Source organism: Miniopterus schreibersii (assembly GCF_964146895.1).
Source record: "Miniopterus schreibersii genome assembly, chromosome: 20".
In the NCBI taxonomy this organism is placed as follows: Eukaryota; Metazoa; Chordata; class Mammalia; order Chiroptera; family Miniopteridae; genus Miniopterus; species Miniopterus schreibersii.
Window position 1 is genome coordinate 20479380 of NC_138122.1, and position 19834 is coordinate 20499213.

The following is a 19834-nucleotide window of genomic DNA, read 5'->3' on the forward strand; positions in this document are numbered from 1 at the left end:
CCACAATGCTGTGCGGCTGAGCGCCTCCGAGCCCGCGGGGACGCTGCGGGGGGACCCCGGCTGAGGAGGAGGAGGCGGCGGCGGCGACGTGGGCTGCGGCGGGCCCGCGGCGTCGGGCGGTGCGGATGTCGGGCTGGGCAGACGAACGCGGCGGCGAGGGCGACGGGCGCATCTACGTGGGGAACCTTCCTACCGACGTGCGCGAGAAGGACCTGGAGGACCTGTTCTACAAGTACGGCCGTATCCGCGAGATCGAGCTCAAGAACCGGCACGGCCTCGTGCCCTTTGCCTTCGTGCGTTTCGAGGACCCCCGGTGAGGCCCCGCTCCGCCCGCGGGCCCCAGGCCCCGGTCCCCCGCCTTTCCTCCGCCCTCGTCCCTCCCTCCTCCCTCTTGGGCTTCCCCTCCCCCCCCGGGGGCCTCCTCTCCCCCTCCCCCTCCGCGCAGACCCCTCACGGCGCCCCCAGGTGGAGGCTGTGGCCTCCTCTCTCTGTAGGCTCCGGGCCGTCTTTTGCGCCGTCGTCACTTCCTCTATTATTGTTTTTTTTTAATTTTTTACTTTACTTCAAAACCCCAAAGCTGGGCCTTTGGAGGGCCCGATCGCGCCTAAACCGGCCTCAGCGATGGTACAAATGGCCATTCTCTCCCTCATGACTGGCGGGGCACCCTGAAGGGGAAGCGGCCCAGGACTTAGGAACCTTGTCCCTTGAACCAGCCTGGAGAGGACTCAGCGAAGAGCAGGAGCGGCCAGTAGCCCTCCCTGCCTCACCCCCACCGCCCAAACTCGCAGTGACGAGGACGCAGACTGCGGGGCTGTGGATGCACTGGATGTGCATGCCTTTGGAGGTCGTAAAGGGCTCTCTGTGATGGAACAGATCTCAATCCGCGCGCGCCCCACCCCACAAGGCCAGGGCCTCGTCCTTGTAAAAGCATCAGGGATTTGGAAAAACTCCCAAAACCGGCTGAGGGGGTCTCTGATTTCACGCCCCTTCTCTAATAAGGGGGGCACTGCTAGATGCTGAGGGACCCAATGTTTGGAAGTTACGGATCCCTTGGCTCAAAGGGGTCTTCGTGATTTTGCAAGTATTGTTGGCCCTCGGTGCAGAAGAGACCTGGGAACTTTCAGAACTGCGGTTGGTGGTTCTTAGAAGCCACCCCACTGTGCTGAGTAAATAGCTGGCTCTCTGTTTTCCAGCGTTGCCTCAGGGAACACTTTACCCAGTCTGTGCCCTGCAGGCTTCACTTCCAGGACTGACCTTAGGTGTCTTGTCCATCTGGTGAGGATGGGGAGGCAGAAAGCACCCTGAGGCTTTGATTGCCATTTGCCTCAAAAATGGAACTAGGCATTTTCATACCTGGAGAAGTTGCACCTCTATTAATTAGTAACAGTTCCAGTGTGGTTTCTGAGCAGACTCTATATGTCCTGTACCATGCTATGTATTATTTAGCATTTTCAACCTATGAGGTAAGTATTATTAATCACATTTTATGGATGAGGAAACAGGATTTAGAGAATTGACAAAAAGAATGCAAGTAAGGGAACAAGGTAGGATTTGAACCCCCGGTTCTGCCCTTTTAGAATTACATTATTGTGTAATAATATATAATGCTACATCATCATCTCTCATTTCTTAAATAATAGAAAAGCTATCATTTGATATCACAAGATGCCGAGTTTCAAACAAAGCACTGCACACGTAGGCTCTTATTTAATTCTAAGAGTAACCTTGTGAGAAAGACAGGGTATTGAGATGTGAAAACTTGACTACTTACCCAGCGACAGCTATTAGTAAAGAGCAGAAGAATGACTTAAACTGAAGTCATTTTGTTTTCAAAGTCTGGCTTAAACCTTAGCAGTTCTGCCTCTCTCCCACTGCATTATAAATATAGCCAGGGTTGCACTGGATGTGGTCCTCCTTGTTTTTAATCCTGTAACTAAAATCTTGGTGATTATGTGCCTGTGACAACTGAATGATGCCTTCATTTGTGTATCTTCAGCTCTGCTTGTCCACCCAAGCTCTGAGACCATTCTTCCATTCAATACTGGAGAATCAGCTTGGTGTTTCTAACTCTTCTGGAGCCTTAGGAAAGACTAAAAGTAACTTTATCTTTTTTGGTGAAATTGTACCCAGGTAGTCATTTTGACAACTTCTCCAAACCGTGCTGAAAACATATGCTAGAGAAAGTTTTATATTCCTTACAAAACACTAAATTGCATTTATCTTTTGAGCCTTCTTTTTAAATGGGTTTTTCTTTCTATAGACTTGATGATAACTGGGCCTTGTCAAAGAATATTAAAAGACTAATGTGTGGTATGCATTTTGAGAAACTTCCCACCAAGGTTAGAGAAACACTTATTATTGACAAAATTGGTCATTTGTTAATTTATTCCTTTTTTCCTGAATTCTCCTATAAGTAATGTTTACCCATTCATTATCATTTCATACCTAGAAATCCCATGTGTGACAGCTGTAAAGTTTAATATCATGAAAGGTCTTCAAACCAAAGCAGTATTGCATTAAGATCCTGTTTTGGGTTTTTTCTCACTCTAGATTTCCCTTTGATACTTGTTACTCATGCCCCCTCACTGGGAGTCATTCAGCCTCCTGAGCAGCACTAACACCAAACTTTTCTTTGCAGGGATGCTGAAGATGCAATTTATGGAAGGAATGGTTATGATTATGGCCAGTGTCGGCTTCGAGTTGAGTTCCCCAGAACTTACGGAGGTCGGGGTGGGTGGCCCCGTGGTGGGAGGAATGGACCTCCTACAAGAAGATCTGATTTCCGAGTTCTTGTTTCAGGTATGTTCCTTTCAAACTGAGTGAGACAATGCATGTAAAATACTTAGCAGTCTGACCTCCAAGTAGTGTTAGCTGTTTCTCTTCTGTTCATGGGATACATAGGGCTTTCCTTTCCATAGCCTATGTACACTGAGTCTGAAGCCCTGCGCTGTCTTGCTAGTGAGGCAGGTGTCTTGCAAATGAGATTGCACTGGTAGTGCAGCCTTGTTAGAACAAAAACTTATTTTTTTAAATGTATCTTTATTGATTTCAGAGAGAAGGGGAGAGAGAGAGAGAAACATCAATGATGAGAGAGTCATTGATCAGCTGCCTCCTGCATGCCCCCAACTGGGGATCAAGCCTGCAACCTGGGCATGTGCCCTGACCGGGAATCAAATCAGGATCTCCTGGATCCTAGGTCTGTCAGTGCTCAACTGCTGAGCCACGCCTGGCAAGGCAAAAACTTTTTTTTTTTTCTTCTTCTTTTTTTTAATATATCTTTATTGATTTCAGAGAGAGGAAAGGAGAGGGAGAAAGAGAGAGACAGAAACATCAATGATGAGAGATCATTGATCGGCCGCCTCCTGCACGCCCCCGAATGGGGATCGAGCCCGCAACCCGAGCATGTGCCCTGATCGGGAATCGAACCCTGATCCCCTGGATCCTAGGTCAATGCTCAACCGCTGAGCCACGCCCGGCCGGGCCAAAAACTTTTTCTTATAAAAGTTTTCTAGTGTTCAAAGAGAAAATGATGGCAAAACCCTATGAGCTGGAATTCTAAAAATGTTTTCTTTTGGAATGTACCATGGTATTGGACTTGATAGAAAAGACATTCTAGAAGCTAGATGTAAACAACTTACCCAGCCATGGATCCTGAAAATGGCTAGTTTTTGTGGTGGTTTTCAACTTATGTAAAAAAATGAAAAACAACTTGGTGTCTTAGGGATTGTTACAAAGTATAGAACAAAATATTTAGTGTTGACAAGTGATGAAATTATAAGCTCTGAGGTTTATGCATCTTTTGAAATATTAACACACTGGTAAAGACCTTGGGCAGGGTGTTTTAGGGCCCTGGCGGAATGAAATGTCTTGAGGAGCCTGGCATCTTTTTTGATGTGAATATCACAATCACAGCTGACTCCCGTTGGTCCTTAAGAGTGATACTGTCAGTATCTGCCTACCTTGTGTCCCTTCATGATTTTTTTAACCCCAGGACTCTGTTCCCTCCTTCAAGATGTCATACATATCTTTTTCTCTCTCCATGCTGCTCTGAAATCCTGCTTAGAAAACTATTAGGAAATGGCTGCAGTCCTGAGCTATGAGCGGTAAACACAGCCTTTGAGAGCAGGAGCACATTTCCCTTTCATGACATCAGGTAGGGTTGTATGACTCCCGACTAGTTTTAGCGTCTGAGTCCTACCTTTTCCCCCACTGTATTGAAGAATATTGGTGATCTTTTAAGAGGTACTTTGTATAGTTTGTCAGTAAAAAACAAACTTTAGATTTTTGTCGTGTTATCTTCTGCTACACTTTGGTTATTTCATTGGATGGTTTCAGATTTCCATGTCCTGGGAATCTAGTCAGGCAAGAAATCATTGGTACTGATAAATTTCATATGGAATAAAGAATTCAGAGTCTTGGGAGTTTGGTATTAATTATGAAGGGCAAAGAGAAGCTATGAATTCTCAAGAGATACTAAACATGTAATGAGTTGGACTTCTTGCTATGTTGGAAAGGCTTGTTCTGGAAGATTAGTCTAGGACTAGCTTCTTTAAGGTGATTTACCATACATACTTTAGTGCTTTTCTCTATTTTCCTGTCCCTTACCAAGATTTGTGATTTGGGGACCCTAGGTATTGCTGGCTCTTAACAGGGCAGATAACACTGAAGGATGCCTCTTCTCTTATGTTCTTCATACCTAGGACTTCCTCCCTCAGGAAGCTGGCAGGACCTGAAGGATCACATGCGAGAAGCTGGGGATGTCTGTTATGCAGATGTGCAGAAGGATGGAATGGGGATGGTTGAGTATCTCAGAAAAGAAGACATGGAATATGCCCTGCGTAAACTGGATGACACCAAATTTTGCTCTCATGAGGTGGGTCCCCACCTTCTGTTGAGGAGCTTGTACCCAGTCCACTCCACCTGAAGCTGACCTAGCAGAAGTAGCAACAGGCCATGCATTTGCCTTTTGATGACCTCACAGTACCATTAAAGATCTATCTTAAATGGACAAAGCCAAGGAATTCATCATGCCTAAGTCCTGCAGGGTCATAACAGAGAGAAGTCTACAGTCATAGTATTTTTAACCTGGAGAGAATACTGGTGCAGTCTGTCATAATGTGGTGAGCTATTGTGATAACATCCCTCTCATAACTGGCTTAACCTGCAATCTCTCTCTATGAACCTAAATATTATGGCTGTCCCACCTCTGGGTCTAGTCTGGGCTCTACAAGCCAACCTCATCATCTCAACCCCTCTAGATACTGCTTTTGAGGCTGAGTTGTCACTTCACTTTTCTTTCCCAGAGTAGTGCAGGATCCTTTTTGAAACCTGAGCCACTTTGTTATTGTCTTGTGGTTGATCTCCCTCGGGGCTGAGTTCTCAAGTCCTTCTTGGATGTCCTTCCTTTGAGAAGGCAGCTGCTGCTTTGAGTATCTCAATCTGATTTGATGGTGACTATCCCTTTGATAGCATTGAGAACAGATACTAGACCACTGATAGGATTTTTAAAAATTTTTTATCCTGCCTGACTTGCTTTGGGGTTTATGGATGTCTGGGGACATGAATATCTAGGCCTATTTCTTTTTCTAAGGATTCATATATTTTCCTAATTTTATGGCTTGGAGGCTGTATGGTTTAACAATGCTTTTGCTCGGACTAACCCTTAGGACTTGATTTTGGAGCAGAAACAAAACAGTACCTGATCAAATACATTGCAAAGCAGAGCTTCAGGGTAAATCTAGTTACTGATTTCACCTAGGGGAAGAAAACCATCTGGCTTCTTTCATTTTAGCATCTTTAGATCTGAGAATGCTGCCTGATGGCAAAGGGCCTGGAGAAAGGCCAGCCTGAACATGACTCCTGCTGCTTAGCTGAGCTACTCTCAACCCTGGTTTCTCGATATGCAAAATAATCACAATAGCACTGTCTTATAAGACTTGCTAGGAAGTTAAATTATGAAAATAACTAGAGCATCTAGCCCAGGTCCTGACACCTAGGAGATGCTGAATACAGGTTAACTCCTTCCATAGGTGCCCACTGAAGGATGTATATGAGGTGGCAGGGGATTGAACTATACAGGGTGGGGCAAAAGTAGGTTTACAAAGTTGCGAGTACGTGAAAGTTCATTTTTGTATTTTCCATATGAGCAACTGTAAACCTACTTTTGCCCCACCCTATATATAATACATATATGTGTGTGTGTGTATACATACACACACACTCTGAGATCTTTTCCAGTTCTTGGATTCTAGGGGTTAGTGGTAGTTATTAAGACATGTTAACAGTAGTAGCTAGTATTTGAGCATTTACCACATATCAAGTTGCGATTTATTATTTGTGTCACCTTGGGCAGATGATAGCACTCTTGAAATGGGCTAGTGCCTACCTCATAGAATTGAGAGAGCTTGATGAAATAATATCGTCCCAGGCAAAGTTAGTGCTCCATACTTAGCTGTTATTGTTAGGCAGATATGCTAGGTGTTGGTAGGCTTTATTCTTCTGGGTCTTATTTTACCCTCTACTTTTTGTTTGAATTTCAGGGTGAAACTTCCTACATTCGAGTTTATCCAGAGAGAAGCACCAGCTATGGCTACTCACGGTCTCGGTCTGGGTCAAGAGGCCGTGATTCTCCATACCAAAGCAGGGGTTCCCCACACTACTTCTCTCCTTTCAGGCCCTACTGAAACAGGTGATGGGAATTTTTTCTTTATTTTTTAGGCGAACTGAGCTGCTTTGTGCTCAGAATTTACATTCCAGATTGATGATTTAGTGTCTTAGAAAATTTTTTTAATTTTTTTTTTAAGGAAATAAAATTACATTAATTTCTACCAGGGCCATATTAGCAGTGAAACATTTTCAACTGCAGAAATTGTGGTTTTGGTTCAGAAACAAGTTGTATATTTTTCACCCCTGATTATGGGAAAAAAAAAAAAAAATCAGTGCTGTGTCTTTGTGGGTTGCTCTGCTATGGAGATCAGCAGTTACTGTGACTGAGTGGACCCATTCTGTTTAGAAATATATTTTAAACGTTTCATAATTGACATGTGTGGTTGTCCTTGATTAAGTTCATAGATTTCACCAAACAGGCACACTGATTTTTTAAAAAAATCACTGAGTTGTACTGCCAACTTGTACTCAGTTGGTAAGGAGCAGGAGGGGATAACTTTATTTGGGCATAAAGATAGTTGTTCTGATGGTGGTTTGAGACTTTCATCCCAAGGGCAGGCAGGTTCAGGGTTCTCTTATAGTTTAAGACCAAGCTCGTAAATTAAGCTGCTTTATTTTTTTTCATTATTATTTTCTTTAATATACCTTTATTAATTTCAGAGAGAGGAAGGGAGAGGGAGAGAAAGAGAAACACCAATGATGAGAGTGTCATTGATTGGCTCCCTCTTACACGCCCCCCCTGCTGGGGATCAAGCCCGCAACCCTGGCATGTGCCTTAGCAGGAATTGAACTGCAGTCTCCTGGATCATAGGTCAGTGCTCAACTACTGAGCCAGGCCAGTTGGGCAAATTAAGCTGCTTTAAAAAAAGTGAGCATTGCAGATAGGGGAAAGGAATGGGAAGAATAAAAATAGACTTATAAATGGGCAACAGCATAAAGATCGTTGGGAAATTCTTCACCAAAACCAGTTTTGGCAGTTTGGTTAGGAAAAAAAGATCTCTAAGTTCTGGTTTTATCACTTTTACTTGTCTTTTTTATCCTTGCTATTTGAGCTTTTTAAAAATTTTCAGTTACAGTTTACTTTCAACATTTTGTATTCGTTTTGGGTGTACAGCACAGTGATTAGACAGTCATATACTTTATAAAGTGTGTCCCCCTCCCTTGATATTTCTAGTATGCACCTGGCACCATACAGTTACCGCAATATTATTGACTGTACTTTACATCCCCGTGATTATTTTGTAACTACCAAATAGTATTTCTCAATCCCTTCACCTTCTTCACCCAGTCCTCCAGCTCTCCTCCCCTCTGGCAACCACCAGTCCACTCTATCTGTGAGCTATATGAGCTTTTTTTTAAAAAAGAAAAACAAACTGGGGGAAACCCCCACCATCTTGGATTCTGCTCAGTTCAACAATTCAGTAATAATCATGGGGTCGATTATGTCATAGGCCTGAGGCTATATTTTTTAAAAACCCACTTAAGTATGACTGGCATGTAAAAAACTATATTTAATGTATACAACTTAATGAGTTTGGGGTTAAGTATACACCAATGAAACCACCACCATCAAGGTCATAAACATCCATCCTATATGTGGTAAGAACATTTAACATAAGACCTATCCTCTCAGCAAATTTTTAATATACAATAAGTATTGTTAGCTATTCTAGGACTATTTTTGTAAGTTCTTTTCAGAAAGTGAAACTGTAAGTGTGGCTAATATCCCCTTTGCATATAATCACTTTGTGGGGTGTGGATGGTTCTTGGTCAGGAGTTCAAAGCTGTAGTCTACTTTGAACACTCTTCAAACCTTAACTGAAAGTTAGCCCTCTATTGGGAACAAAGTGGGTATCCAGGAACAAGCTCAAGTGTGTTTGGTAAAGATAAAAGGGTGCTCAGGTAGATGGAAACAGCAAGGAAAAAGGACAATTCAGATTGTCACACAGTGATCAGATGCAATGTTTAACATTTACATAAACAGGAAAATTCACTTAAGTACAGTTAGGTAGATAGTCTTTTGGGGAGGAGATAAAGGGGGATAATGTCTTCAAAATGGAACATTTCCTTGGAAATTGACAATACCTTTTATTTCCATTAGCATCAGGAACATACTGCCTTGTTTGGGCTAGATCTTTCCCAATTCTGTCTTCAGACAAGTTTGTTACTAAAAAAAAAAAAAAATACTTAACCACTGATATTTTTCAGGTTACTGAGAGAAGTGGGACCTTTAGTATTCATAATAACAAATACTGTCATGCTTCCATGTGTTCACAGAATAGCTCCTCAGCTGTGTGAGAAGGGCTCTTGTTCATCCAGCTTTGGCAAAGAGATATTACCTGTTTGAAAACAATAACAAAAAAAGAATGTTATAGCTCAGCCTGCTTCCCAGCTGGCTCTCCTGAGCTAACTTACCACTTGGTTTGTCATGGAAAATAAGCAATGAAAGTAAGTGTAGCTACTATCCTGTTTTCCTAACTATGAGTATCTGAAAGAATCACAGTTATAAGTGAAGCGTAATTAATGCACTTTTCAGTAAGCAGCAGACAGGTTAATTAGCTATATGCATATAGGAGTGAAAGGAAGACTATGACTGTGAACTCACTTTGCCTCAAGAAGTGACACAAGGTTCTGTTTAGAAATAGCATGTGACCGATCAATGGATATGTCTGTTAAAACTACGACAACCATCAGGCTCTGAGATAGATTCTAAAATTTCATTTCTCCAGTTGATTGAGGTGGTTTAGTAAATCAGAGGCATGATTTAAACTAGAGTTCACAATTTTTTTAGCTTTCCTTCCCATCTTTGCTTCAACCAGAGCTTTCCTTTAATTGGTTGATCTTGATCAAAGAAGTAACCCCTGAGTTGGAGGACTGATGTTTGTTTCTGGACACTGTTTGGAAAGGTTCTCTGCTGAGGGTATCTCCTGAACTTGAAGTTGGTACTTGGAAAGCCATCTACCTGAGTGCTTAGGCTAGTCCCATTCCCAAATATCTAGAGGTGTGCATCAGCTCTGAGGACCCACTTATCTGCAGAGGGGATAAAAACTCAGCCCACCCAAGGTTCTGGATTTTATTATTGGCCCAGAGTTATTGTTAAACTTCCATTTAAAATAGTTGCAGTGAGGTTTAAAGATGCAAATCTTTACACCAGGTGTTGCAAACTGATGAAAACAGGATGCATCTGGCTTGCAGGTATGTTATTTGCATGGTCTTTTATTTTGAAAATTTTGAATTAATTGCCAGTACTTAAAACTTGGGAAGTATCATACAAAATGCCAGATGTCCAGGTTCTCTGGAAAAATGGGCTCACATTCCTGCCTGGCACTGAATGAGAAATAGCGAATGCCAGTTGCCCCTTAAGGCAGAGCTTGAGCTCCAGATTTGCTACTGCACACACTCCTCCCTGCCCCAGTTCTGTTTTGCTTTATTTTTTCAATCCTCACCTGAGGATATGTTTACTGATTTTAGAGAGAGAAACATTGATGTGAGAGAGAAATTGATCAGTTGCCTCCCAAAAGTGTCCTGACCAGGGAACGAACCTGTGACCTTCGTTTGTCAGGATGACACACTAACCAACTGAGCTATCTGGCCAGGGCCACAGTATTGTTAACTACAGTCATCATGTTGTACATTACATCTCCAGGACTAATTTATCTTAAAACTGGAAGTGTGCACCTTTTTCACCTAATTCCCAGTTTATACTTTTGGAGTGCTTACAGAGAGCAAATTTGGGCCTCACAGTTCCTACTATGTTCTTAGTTTACTGTGGGACAAGCTTGTTAGACCACTTTGGGAAATACATACCTGGGGGGGCCACAAAATACTCCTCCACAACTCGATGGGAGTTCTGTAGTAGTTCTTCAGCACAGTTGCCTTCTACCACATTGTCGGATCTCAAGTATAAACATCTACAAAACCAGAAGCTTACGGTTACCTTGTCGGAGAGCAGGGCTTCTAAGGCATGGTGGAGGATCAAGAATGCGAGAACAAGGGCTCAGCATACGGAGGCTGGGCACTGCTCACAGGTGGACGAGCTTGGTCAACACTAGATCAAGTGCGGTCTACAGTTTATAGATTCTCCCAATAACCCTGTGCAGTAAGTAGTTATTATTACTCGGGGTTGATATGCTTAAATATTTTTGGGTAATTACAATAGGTAAGTTGTTTTTGGTGGAGATAGATAATTAAAGGCAATTATAATACAGTGTGTTAAATCTAACAGGTAAGCATAGCTTGTCAAGGGAGTAGAAAGGGACATCTGACCTAGCCTGGGTGAGGAACAAGTACTCAGAATAAGTGATGTCATTGCTAAAGAATGGGCAAAAAATAGCTGGATTGGGACTGGGAAATGGGCTTCCTGGCAGGTAACTTGCTCAAGAGTGGTTTATAAATGACTTAAGGGTACTAGCTCCTCTGTGATAGGACTGGGATCTGTGCTCAGTTCTGGTACTCCTAAGACAAGTGCTTTTTTCACTGCAGTCACCTTTGTGGAGTTAAAAGTGCCTCCTCTTGCAAGATGTACCACAAACATAGCTCAGGACTCTCCTAGTGTTCTCTGGGTCTAGTGATTTCATTAAAGTATCCAGATGGCAAATTAATGAAACCAAACAGGGGCTGAACATCTATGAAGCTTCACTACTGTTTCAAGGTTTAAGAGTGTATGATAGGAGGTCTGAGCCTGCTTCCTGATACGTCGACCTAAATAGAAAGCAGTCTGCTCAGTCACGCATAGGGGAGCAGCCAAAATCTGCTTTGAGCCAGGCATACACTAAGGGCTAAACCTAATGGAATAAACGGGAAAGGGGTGACATGAACATCTGGGCAGAGGCTGCCTAGAGGGCTAAGTTGTAAGATTCTTTTAGGAAAGCACTAGTTCTTTTTGTGGCACCCAGCCTCAGGCTAGACACAGTAAACATGCTGGAGTCCATTCCAGGATCTGGCACTGTCTTAATTGTGGTCTTGAACAAGTGTGATCTTTCCAGACCTTAAGTTTCTTGCCAAAAACTCCCAGGAAGGCTGCAGTAGTGTTTTTTTGTTAATCAGAGAAGGATTATGTATTTAAGAAAACTTGGAAAACAAAAATAAGTCATCCATAAAGATGACCATTGGATTGTCTGCAGCTTTTATTTCTGTTGGGCAGTATAACAAAATGGCTAAGAGCTTGGACTCCTGAATCACAGCTGAATTCAAGTCCCACTGATGAGGGGTTTTTTTCACCACAGCCACCTTCATGTGGCATGTGTGCAAATTACTTATCCTCTCCATGTATCAGTTTCCTTATTTGTTAGTGTGCTTCCTAGAGTTGCTGGGAAGATTAAATAAAATGATATTTTAAAAATCTGATAATGCTGGGCTGTACTTTCATGTCAGTAAGAGATGGATGTTGAATAGCACCTGCTCCTTACACCCAAGTACAATACACCCAAGTACACCTCAGTCCCCACCACTCATTCAGAGTATAACTGTACTTAACCTGCTGTTACCACGCTTAACCTGCCTAGTTCCTACAGACTAGATGGGTGCCAACTGTTTCTGGACACTTGGAGATTTTGATGAAGACTCTACTACCGCCAACAGGTTAAAAAGCTACTGCTTCCCAGCAGCTGATATAATAGCAACTGATTTTTCACTCATTTGGTAATCAGGTTTCCTGTGTAAGTGACATTTCCAGAAAAACAAAATTAACCCCTTTAAATATCACACATTTTCACCTGATTACTGTTTATGATGAAGTTGTTTCTAGAATAAACCCACACTTACCTGTTTTCTTCATTATAGGCTACTGAACCCAGGGTCTCTATGAGAGTGGCACTCCAGGCAGACCCTTCATTTGGCAAGTAGCATAATTTGACCTCGAAACCATGCATAAAACACCAAAAAGGAACCGAGGCACTCTTTAGGTACCTGTGAATCCCTGATTGTCTAAACCCTTCAGGGTTGTATGTGATAACTGAGTTAATGCATATAAATATTAATGCCTGTCACTTAAGCATGCTAATACTTTTTAGCTCAAACCAAGTAACAGGTTATTAGTGTGCCAAAGACTTCTATTAGCCAGTCAGGGCCTTTACAGTGAGTGTGACTATCACTTAAAACCCTTTAACACTTGTCTTCACTTAACTGGGTTCTATTTCAAATGTCAGGCAGCATGTTCAAAATATGAAAGTCCCAAATTTATGGCAAGATTGCAGATCACTGAATACTAAGTCACTAGTCCAGCTACCAGATGCAAATCCCTCTTCATCTTTTTCACAAACTCTTCTCTGAGTAATAGTTACATTTCTTTAGTTATCCTCTAGACAACTTAGGAAATTCTGACTCTCCTTTGTGTGTCTATTCCCTACTTTCTCAAAGATATTAATAAAGGACAGCCAACATTTACTCAATGTCTGCTCAGTGCTAGATCCTGAGAACATGATGAGCAATAACAAACGTTCCCCGGAACATGGATAAGCAGGCGGGGAGAGGCAGAGAATCCAATATCACACAGGTGTATAAAATACATGTAAAAGTACAGCACTATTGAATCCCATGAGAGACCCACGGGTCCTGAGGGGGTGGCAGTGGAAATCTGAACAAAGAAATTAGGCAAAAAAGAGTAGGTGTGATGAAGGGGGGGTAAAGGCAAGGGCCTTTCAGAAGAAAAAAGGATGGAGAGGTAGATTAAGTGATGCCCTCCCTGCCTGCTGTGGTGAAGCTTTTGTCTTTATGCTAAAACCACCTGAAGGTTTTGGGTAGGAGAATGACATCAGATTTCTGTTTTGAAACGCAGTGTAACTTTGGGCAAATTAAACTTTCTACACCTGAGCATCAAAATATAAAACAGAGAGAGGATTTGAAGGAATCAAAGACGAGTTCAGAACAGGAAGTCAGCAAGCAGTTTACACAAAGGCTATGGTTACGGATGGGTCTGGCTATCCCTAATAGTGATGATTAATAGCACCAATCTTTCTTGTTCCCACCTGTACTAGTTTATTACTTTGGGTTGTTTTTTTTTAATCCTCACCCGAGGATATCTTCCCATTGCTTTTTCAGTGAGAGTGGAAGGGAGCGAGAGACACATCGATTGGTCGCCTCCTGCACGTGCCCCTAGGGGTGGGGATGGAGCCTGCAAGCGAGGTATATGCCCTCGGCCGGAATCCAACCCGGGACCCTTCAGTCCGCAGGCCGACGCTCTAACCAGAGCCAAACCGGCCAGGGCTACATTTAAATTTTCCAAAAAAAATTTGAGACAGGAATCCAACAGTAATCAAGTTGGATATGAACTCATTCTAATAAGAGAACAAATCAACAAAAGTAAGACGGTCAAGAAAAATATCTGAAGAAAACCCAACAGGCTCAGGAAGAGGAGAGGGGATTTGGACTGGTCAGAAGCCCTTCGGAGGAGATAAACTGAGACCTGCCAAAGAGACCGTCCAAGAAAAAAGAAATAGCAAAGTACAAAGATCCTGGAGAGGGAACTAATTTGGCATGCTGGAGAACAGTAATGAAGCCCATGGGAAGAGTAGTGTGTCCGGGTGGTGGGCAGGAGCTCTCTGAAGCAGAGCCTCGAAGAATGATAGATTTTGTTCCTAGTTGCACTGGGAGGCCTTGACGAATTTAAACGAGAGCGATAGGACCCGTTAGAGTGAAAGCACTTACCCGGGGTGAAAGAGCGTAAGTTCCTGCCTCTCGCCTAGGGCTTTCTCCCTCTGGGAAACAAGACACTAATCGCCGCCCTGAAAGGCTGCGAAGGTGCCACAGGCCGGCTTCGGGGCCGCAGCCCCGGGTTTACCTGTCCTCCAGTACTGACTCCATGGGCTCCACCCCGTCGGTGTCCACGCCGCGCAGCCGGTCGGCGAAGGCGACGGCCTGCTCCAGCTGTGCCACGGCCGCGGCCTCCTGGCTGCCGAAATCCACGAGCGCTAGACGCTCCAGGCGCCCGATCACGTCGGCGGTGATTCGCCCCCTTCCCTGGGGAGGAGTGCGGGTGAGGGAGGCTGTGCCTCACGCGCGCGGCCCGCCCCGCCTCTCCAGCCGCTCACCCCCCGCGGAGGCAACCCCACCTCCCCGCCTTTACCTGAGGATTTGCCTTGGAAGCGAAGCCCCGGCGCCCGCCCAGGGGGGCCCCGAGGACCAGCCGCACAGCCCGCGCCCACATTTCCCCTTCTCGGCCTCCGTACGGCGCCCTCACGTAAGCGAGCGACGTGCCTGAGGGTGATGACATCAGAGTGCGCCGCCACTGCAGCCGCCATGAACAGCGTAGGGGAGGGGTGCACCGACATGAAGCGCGAGTACGATCAGTGCTTTAATCGCTGGTTTGCCGAGAAGTTCCTCAAGGGGGACAGCTCCGGGGACCCGTGCACCGAACTCTTCAAGCGCTACCAGCAGTGTGTTCAGGTGAGCTGCCGCCCTCGCCTCCACCCCGGGCCCCGCGCGCTCTGCTGTGTCCCCGGCCTCAGGCCTTGTATCTTGCCCGGGTTGGGACCGGGAGGGTGGAGAAAAGCCCTGTCAGTGAGGCCAGTGGCAGTTCTCTCTCCTGCCGTCACCACCAAAGCTGCCCGGTATCTCTCCAGATGACAAAGTTAAATGTTTTTGTAGTGCTTTACTTTTTATGGAGCACAGTAACATTCTTTGGTTCACTTGTTTATCTTAACTTGCAAAGTGGGCGTAGCTCTTCGTCGCTGAAAAATAGAACACTGACGCCCAGAAATGGGAGCGGTTAGGCCCCGTTCACTAGAATCAAGTTGCTTTGATTTTTTGCGGTGGTGCCCTTTTCCACTGTATTGTTCTGGGGCAAGGCTGGGTGGGTGTTAGCCTGTCTCTGGCCTGGCCCATGAGACAATATGGGGGGAGCATTTTTCCTTGTTATAATCCCTTCCTTCTCTCCTTCCCTCCCTCCCTGCCTCCAGTTGTTGCTGTCTTTACCCCTTTTGCAGACAGGGAAGTGAGGCTTGCTCAAAGCCAGTAAACTTCATATTGACCTTTATAATGTGTTTTCTCCTCCCACCAGAAAGCAATAAAGGAGAAGGAGATTCCTATTGAAGGACTGGAGTTCATGGGCCATGGCAGAGAAAAGCCTGAAAGCTCTTCTTGACCTTGATAGTCACCTTGAAAACTGACTCCTCAAATCAGGAAATTGAGCACTGTGGATTTTGTCAATTAAGGCTGTGACGATAGCCATCAATTTAATGAGGGGTTTAGGGGGTAGTTTTTTCCCCTCCTCCTAGATGTTTTCCTCTCACTTGTAAAAGATGATGAACCGTCACTTTTTACTTTGGGATGATTTCTCACTTGCATCTTGCAGGAACTTGCTGTGCTAAAACGGAATGATCTCTTGGGATTATGGTTGCAATACTTCATCTGGGATCAGCTTTAAATATATCTTGTATGTAAATACTGATAAAACTTGTCAGGATGATCATGGTTGCCTGACCTCTTGCGTTATGCTTCGAAGGACATTAGGTATACTGTACTGGGGTCACTGTTCATGGAAGCAATTGGTTTGGACCTCTTTTCTCTCAGGGAGCTAATGCTCTAAAAAGGGATCCCTTCACGACTGTTTCAATCAATGTTTGGGAGCAGTTTTATTTTTATATAGTAACTTGACTGTTAAGATCACTGGTGGACTGGCTTAGCCAGGAGGAAACTTTTAAGTTCCCTGCCTTAACAAGAGGTGTCAGATCTCAAAACATGAAAGCTTCAAGAATGTTAGAATGAACACCATTTCAGAGCTCACAGTGTAGTTGTCATTAAGATCCTTGGAGTATGCTGTGGAAGATCCTGAATTGCAAAGATTTGCTGCTGCTAGCTTTCAGCCTAAGTCAGTGAATTAAGTCGACCTGTGTATCATGAAAATGCCAAAATACTGTATGTGGTTAAATAGGGGGAGAAAGGAATTTGCTTTATTTGCCTTGTTTATCCACCCTGCACTGTAATATCTGTAATCATGAAGATGGAATAAACTGTAATGTTTAGTTTCTATTATTTGCTCCTTGAACTTTGCACTTTATGGAACAGCTATTACTGTTACCCCACATATCCCATATATACACTGGAGGGAGTTTTATATGTTTTATAATTTAAAGGTGAGAATAAAGTGAAGATTTATCTAAGGTAGTATGGCATGGAAATTAGAAACCTCACTGACTTTTTAAAGTTTATTTCCGCATGGCACACAAAGTCAGGATCAGGTGAGCACTTCCATACTTCAGAATGTCATGTAGTTCCCACAACTGCTTATCTTGAGTAATATGGTTCAATAGTATGAAATTTGATTTAAAGACCTAAGTTCTATTATCTCCACCTTACCAATTACTACTTCATATTTGTAACCAGTCCTTAATGTCATTTTGAGACATCCTGCATTTATATTTTGACTGTTTAAGGTCCATTCTACAAGGATTATGAGATATTTGGAACCCAGCTGAGGGAGGCCAGACAGCAAGCCGAAGATACAACATCTGTTCTGAATTCAGACTGGCCACAAGCACAACAACTCTATGGGGAAGCACAGGCTGTGGCTAGATCACAAAATGGCAAAGATAACGGGTTCTCTTTTTCTTAACTGTAAATGGTTTTCACACCCCACATTTCTAAGTCCCTCACCTCTGCACAGTCCCAGTTTACTACAGGTGCCAACATCAAAACCTTGCAGCTTCCTGAATCTTACCACAAAACTGTCTGGTTGAGCCTTGAGAATAAAACGAGCTCCAAGCCAACCATGTTCTTTTATTTTAATTGCTGACAGAAATTTTACTATTTTGACTTCACCCTCCAACTATCTCAGCTACTTCAAAGATGCTGCCTTTATTTCTCCAAAGGTTTCTGACCCTAACAATCTTCTGGGTGCTGAGAGATGACCCCAAAGTGAGAACATGACACCTCCAGAGAAAAAGATCTGACTATAGGGAGTGTTCTGCAGCAAATGCTGACAGAATGGGATAGGAGAAAGCTGAGACAGGAAGCACTTCCCCTTGAGAATCTCAGAAACCTCTTTTAAATGAAACTGCAGCCATTCTGCTGGCCACTCAATGTCTGCCAGGACCCAATCTTGGTAATTACCTCCACTCCGTTTGCTTTATTTTACATACCCCAGGAGCAAGAAACCAAGGAAGGCCTGTTACAAACCCTGTTATTCAGAAGCCTCATTGCACAAACAGAAATAACATTAATGCTAATTTCTAAGGGAAAAACACCACCAAAGAATGCAACTCTTAGGTCATGACCAATCTAATTTATTTAAGCCATCTCCTGCCATAAGCAAAGAGACGGGAGATTAGTATACTTTAGTCATCATTTTATACTAGGGCAAGAAGGTCAGCTTAAGGTCCCATATACTTCTGGTCCGTGTGCAGAGTATTGGTCCCAACCAGTGCTGTGGTCCCCACTGGGTAGTGGTCCAGGTTCTCTCTATTCATCTTCATAGCCAGTTGGAAGCGGATTCAGGTGAGGATTATGGAATAGAGTATGGTTACCATCTCCCCAGGGAAAGGGCTGTGGAGTGAAGATGTCAATTAGAACATTCCAGAAAATAGTTCATAAACAGCACTGCCATGAACTTAAAATAGGGTGATAGGTAATACATAAAACAAAATGGAAATTAGTTCTTTTTCTGCCTTCCCATAACTCAAGGGGGAGCTCTTATAACTTCTAGGAGAGCTCTTAGAGTAGGTAACAGGAAAAGCAAGCTCAAGTTTGTTCTTCATAAGCCTCTCCCTGGTAACTGGTATATCAATGTTGTGTTTATGACAGTGTAATCCTCAAGTCACCTGTATCAGAAATGGCAGAGGTAGGTATGGGGGAGAAGACAGTCCCATGCTACCTTTGAAAAGCATTGTTCTTGGGCAGTGGTTTCCAACACAGGATGATTTTGCCCCTCCAGCGACACTGGGCAATATCTGAAGACATCTGGGGCGGGGTAGGGTACTACTGGCATCTAGTGGGTAGAGGTCAAAGTATGCTGCTAAACATCCTACAACTGAGGAGAGCCCGCCCCAAGAATTATCCAGCTCCAAATGTCAATAGTACTAAGGCTGAGAAACCTTGCTGTATGGCTTCTAATTCTACTATACAAAGGTGGGAGTGGGGCTCAAAGACTCAAAAATTCTTCCTGAATCTAAGAATCTAGCTTAAGTTTCTATGAGGCCAGTCCTACCTGGACTAAGTGATGTAATAGTTATTAAAGGACCAGAAGAGGCTCTTGTTAAGAATACAGCAAACAACGGGAAACAAATGATTAAGCAATATCTACATCCACAGCCAAAGGATAAAACAGTTGGGAAGATATACAGCCTAGAGGAGAACTGAAAGTGTCAGCGTCTTCATTATGCAACTAGTACCTGCCAGGTGCCCAGGTCCTAGAAAGGTGAACCACGTTCCGACCTGCCAGCTTAATCAAGTTTCCCAAACCTCCAAGTTTTATATAACCGACAACTGTTTCCGAACAGTATCAGGAGACAGAAACTGGGAAGGATCATAGAAGGAAAACTGAAGGGCACTTATTGTATGACTCTGAAGAAGAAACTGAGAAGTGACCCCCCTCCCCCACGCCTCAGGTTCCCTTCCGTAAAACCGGAGAAAACAATTGGTGATTATTTCATGAGAAACTGTACACGCCCGGGATGGAATGCACGCTTTCAGAGAATAAAGCACTTGGACGAGGGCATCTGGAATGAAAGGAGAGCGGACACTCCAAGAGAACGCGAGGGCGTACCTTGGTCCTGATGCGGAGGTGGGGGTAGGCGATGAACTCGGGTCTCTCGTGCTCCTCGTGGTGCGACTTCAGAAAGACGTTCAGCATGCTCACGCCCACCCCGGGGAGCGCAACGAAGTAGGTGAGGGCCTTCCACATCCGAGCTGCGGAGGGACACCACGGCTCAGGCCGGCGGCGCTGGGAACCGGCCCTCGTCTCATCCCCCTCCCCCAAGGCCTCGAGCCAAGGTCACAGTCCCGCGCCGCCTCGCTGGAGTCGAGCTGAGGCCCGCGCCCCCGCCCGCAGCCCCAGTACCTGAGCCCTCCTCGCCGTGGGCGCCACTCGACATAGGCCGCGCCAGCTGTGGCCGGAACCGACCCAGCAGCCTAGGCACCTGGGACCCAGCCGCCGCCGCCATTTTTACCGAGACCTCCGCAACGCCGGAAGCGGAAGTAGAAGAATGGGCTGTGGAGGCGGGACCCCAACCTCAAA

General features: G+C 44.4%; 4 protein-coding genes across 4 annotated transcripts; 2 read left to right on the forward strand and 2 right to left on the reverse strand.

The window, feature by feature from the left end:
- The first annotated feature begins 1 nt into the window (after position 1).
- SRSF9 (serine and arginine rich splicing factor 9) lies at positions 2 to 7038 on the forward strand. The gene is made up of 4 exons (XM_081123121.1): positions 2 to 313; positions 2639 to 2799; positions 4701 to 4873; positions 6540 to 7038. The coding sequence occupies exons 1-4, from the start codon at positions 126 to 128 to the stop codon at positions 6681 to 6683; spliced, it is 666 nt and encodes a 221-aa protein (XP_080979247.1). The 5' UTR covers positions 2 to 125; the 3' UTR covers positions 6684 to 7038.
- GATC (glutamyl-tRNA amidotransferase subunit C) lies at positions 6900 to 14875 on the reverse strand (the record flags this gene model as incomplete). Its single annotated transcript, XM_081123122.1, has 4 exons — positions 6900 to 9005; positions 10474 to 10577; positions 14444 to 14622; positions 14729 to 14875. 4 exons carry the CDS (start codon positions 14873 to 14875, stop codon positions 8953 to 8955), a joined length of 483 nt encoding a protein of 160 aa, XP_080979248.1. The 3' UTR covers positions 6900 to 8952.
- Positions 14869 to 16635, forward strand: TRIAP1 (TP53 regulated inhibitor of apoptosis 1; the record flags this gene model as incomplete). Its single annotated transcript, XM_081123126.1, has 2 exons — positions 14869 to 15048; positions 15662 to 16635. The coding sequence occupies 2 exons, from the start codon at positions 14869 to 14871 to the stop codon at positions 15743 to 15745; spliced, it is 264 nt and encodes an 87-aa protein (XP_080979252.1). The 3' UTR covers positions 15746 to 16635.
- Positions 16636 to 17869: 1234 nt separating this feature from the next.
- On the reverse strand, positions 17870 to 19799 carry COX6A1 (cytochrome c oxidase subunit 6A1). Its single transcript, XM_081123123.1, has 3 exons — positions 19658 to 19799; positions 19364 to 19506; positions 17870 to 18144 (listed from the first exon to the last, which is right to left on the reverse strand). Exons 1-3 carry the CDS (start codon positions 19758 to 19760, stop codon positions 18061 to 18063), a joined length of 330 nt encoding a protein of 109 aa, XP_080979249.1. The 5' UTR covers positions 19761 to 19799; the 3' UTR covers positions 17870 to 18060.
- Between the last annotated feature and the right edge of the window lie 35 nt (positions 19800 to 19834).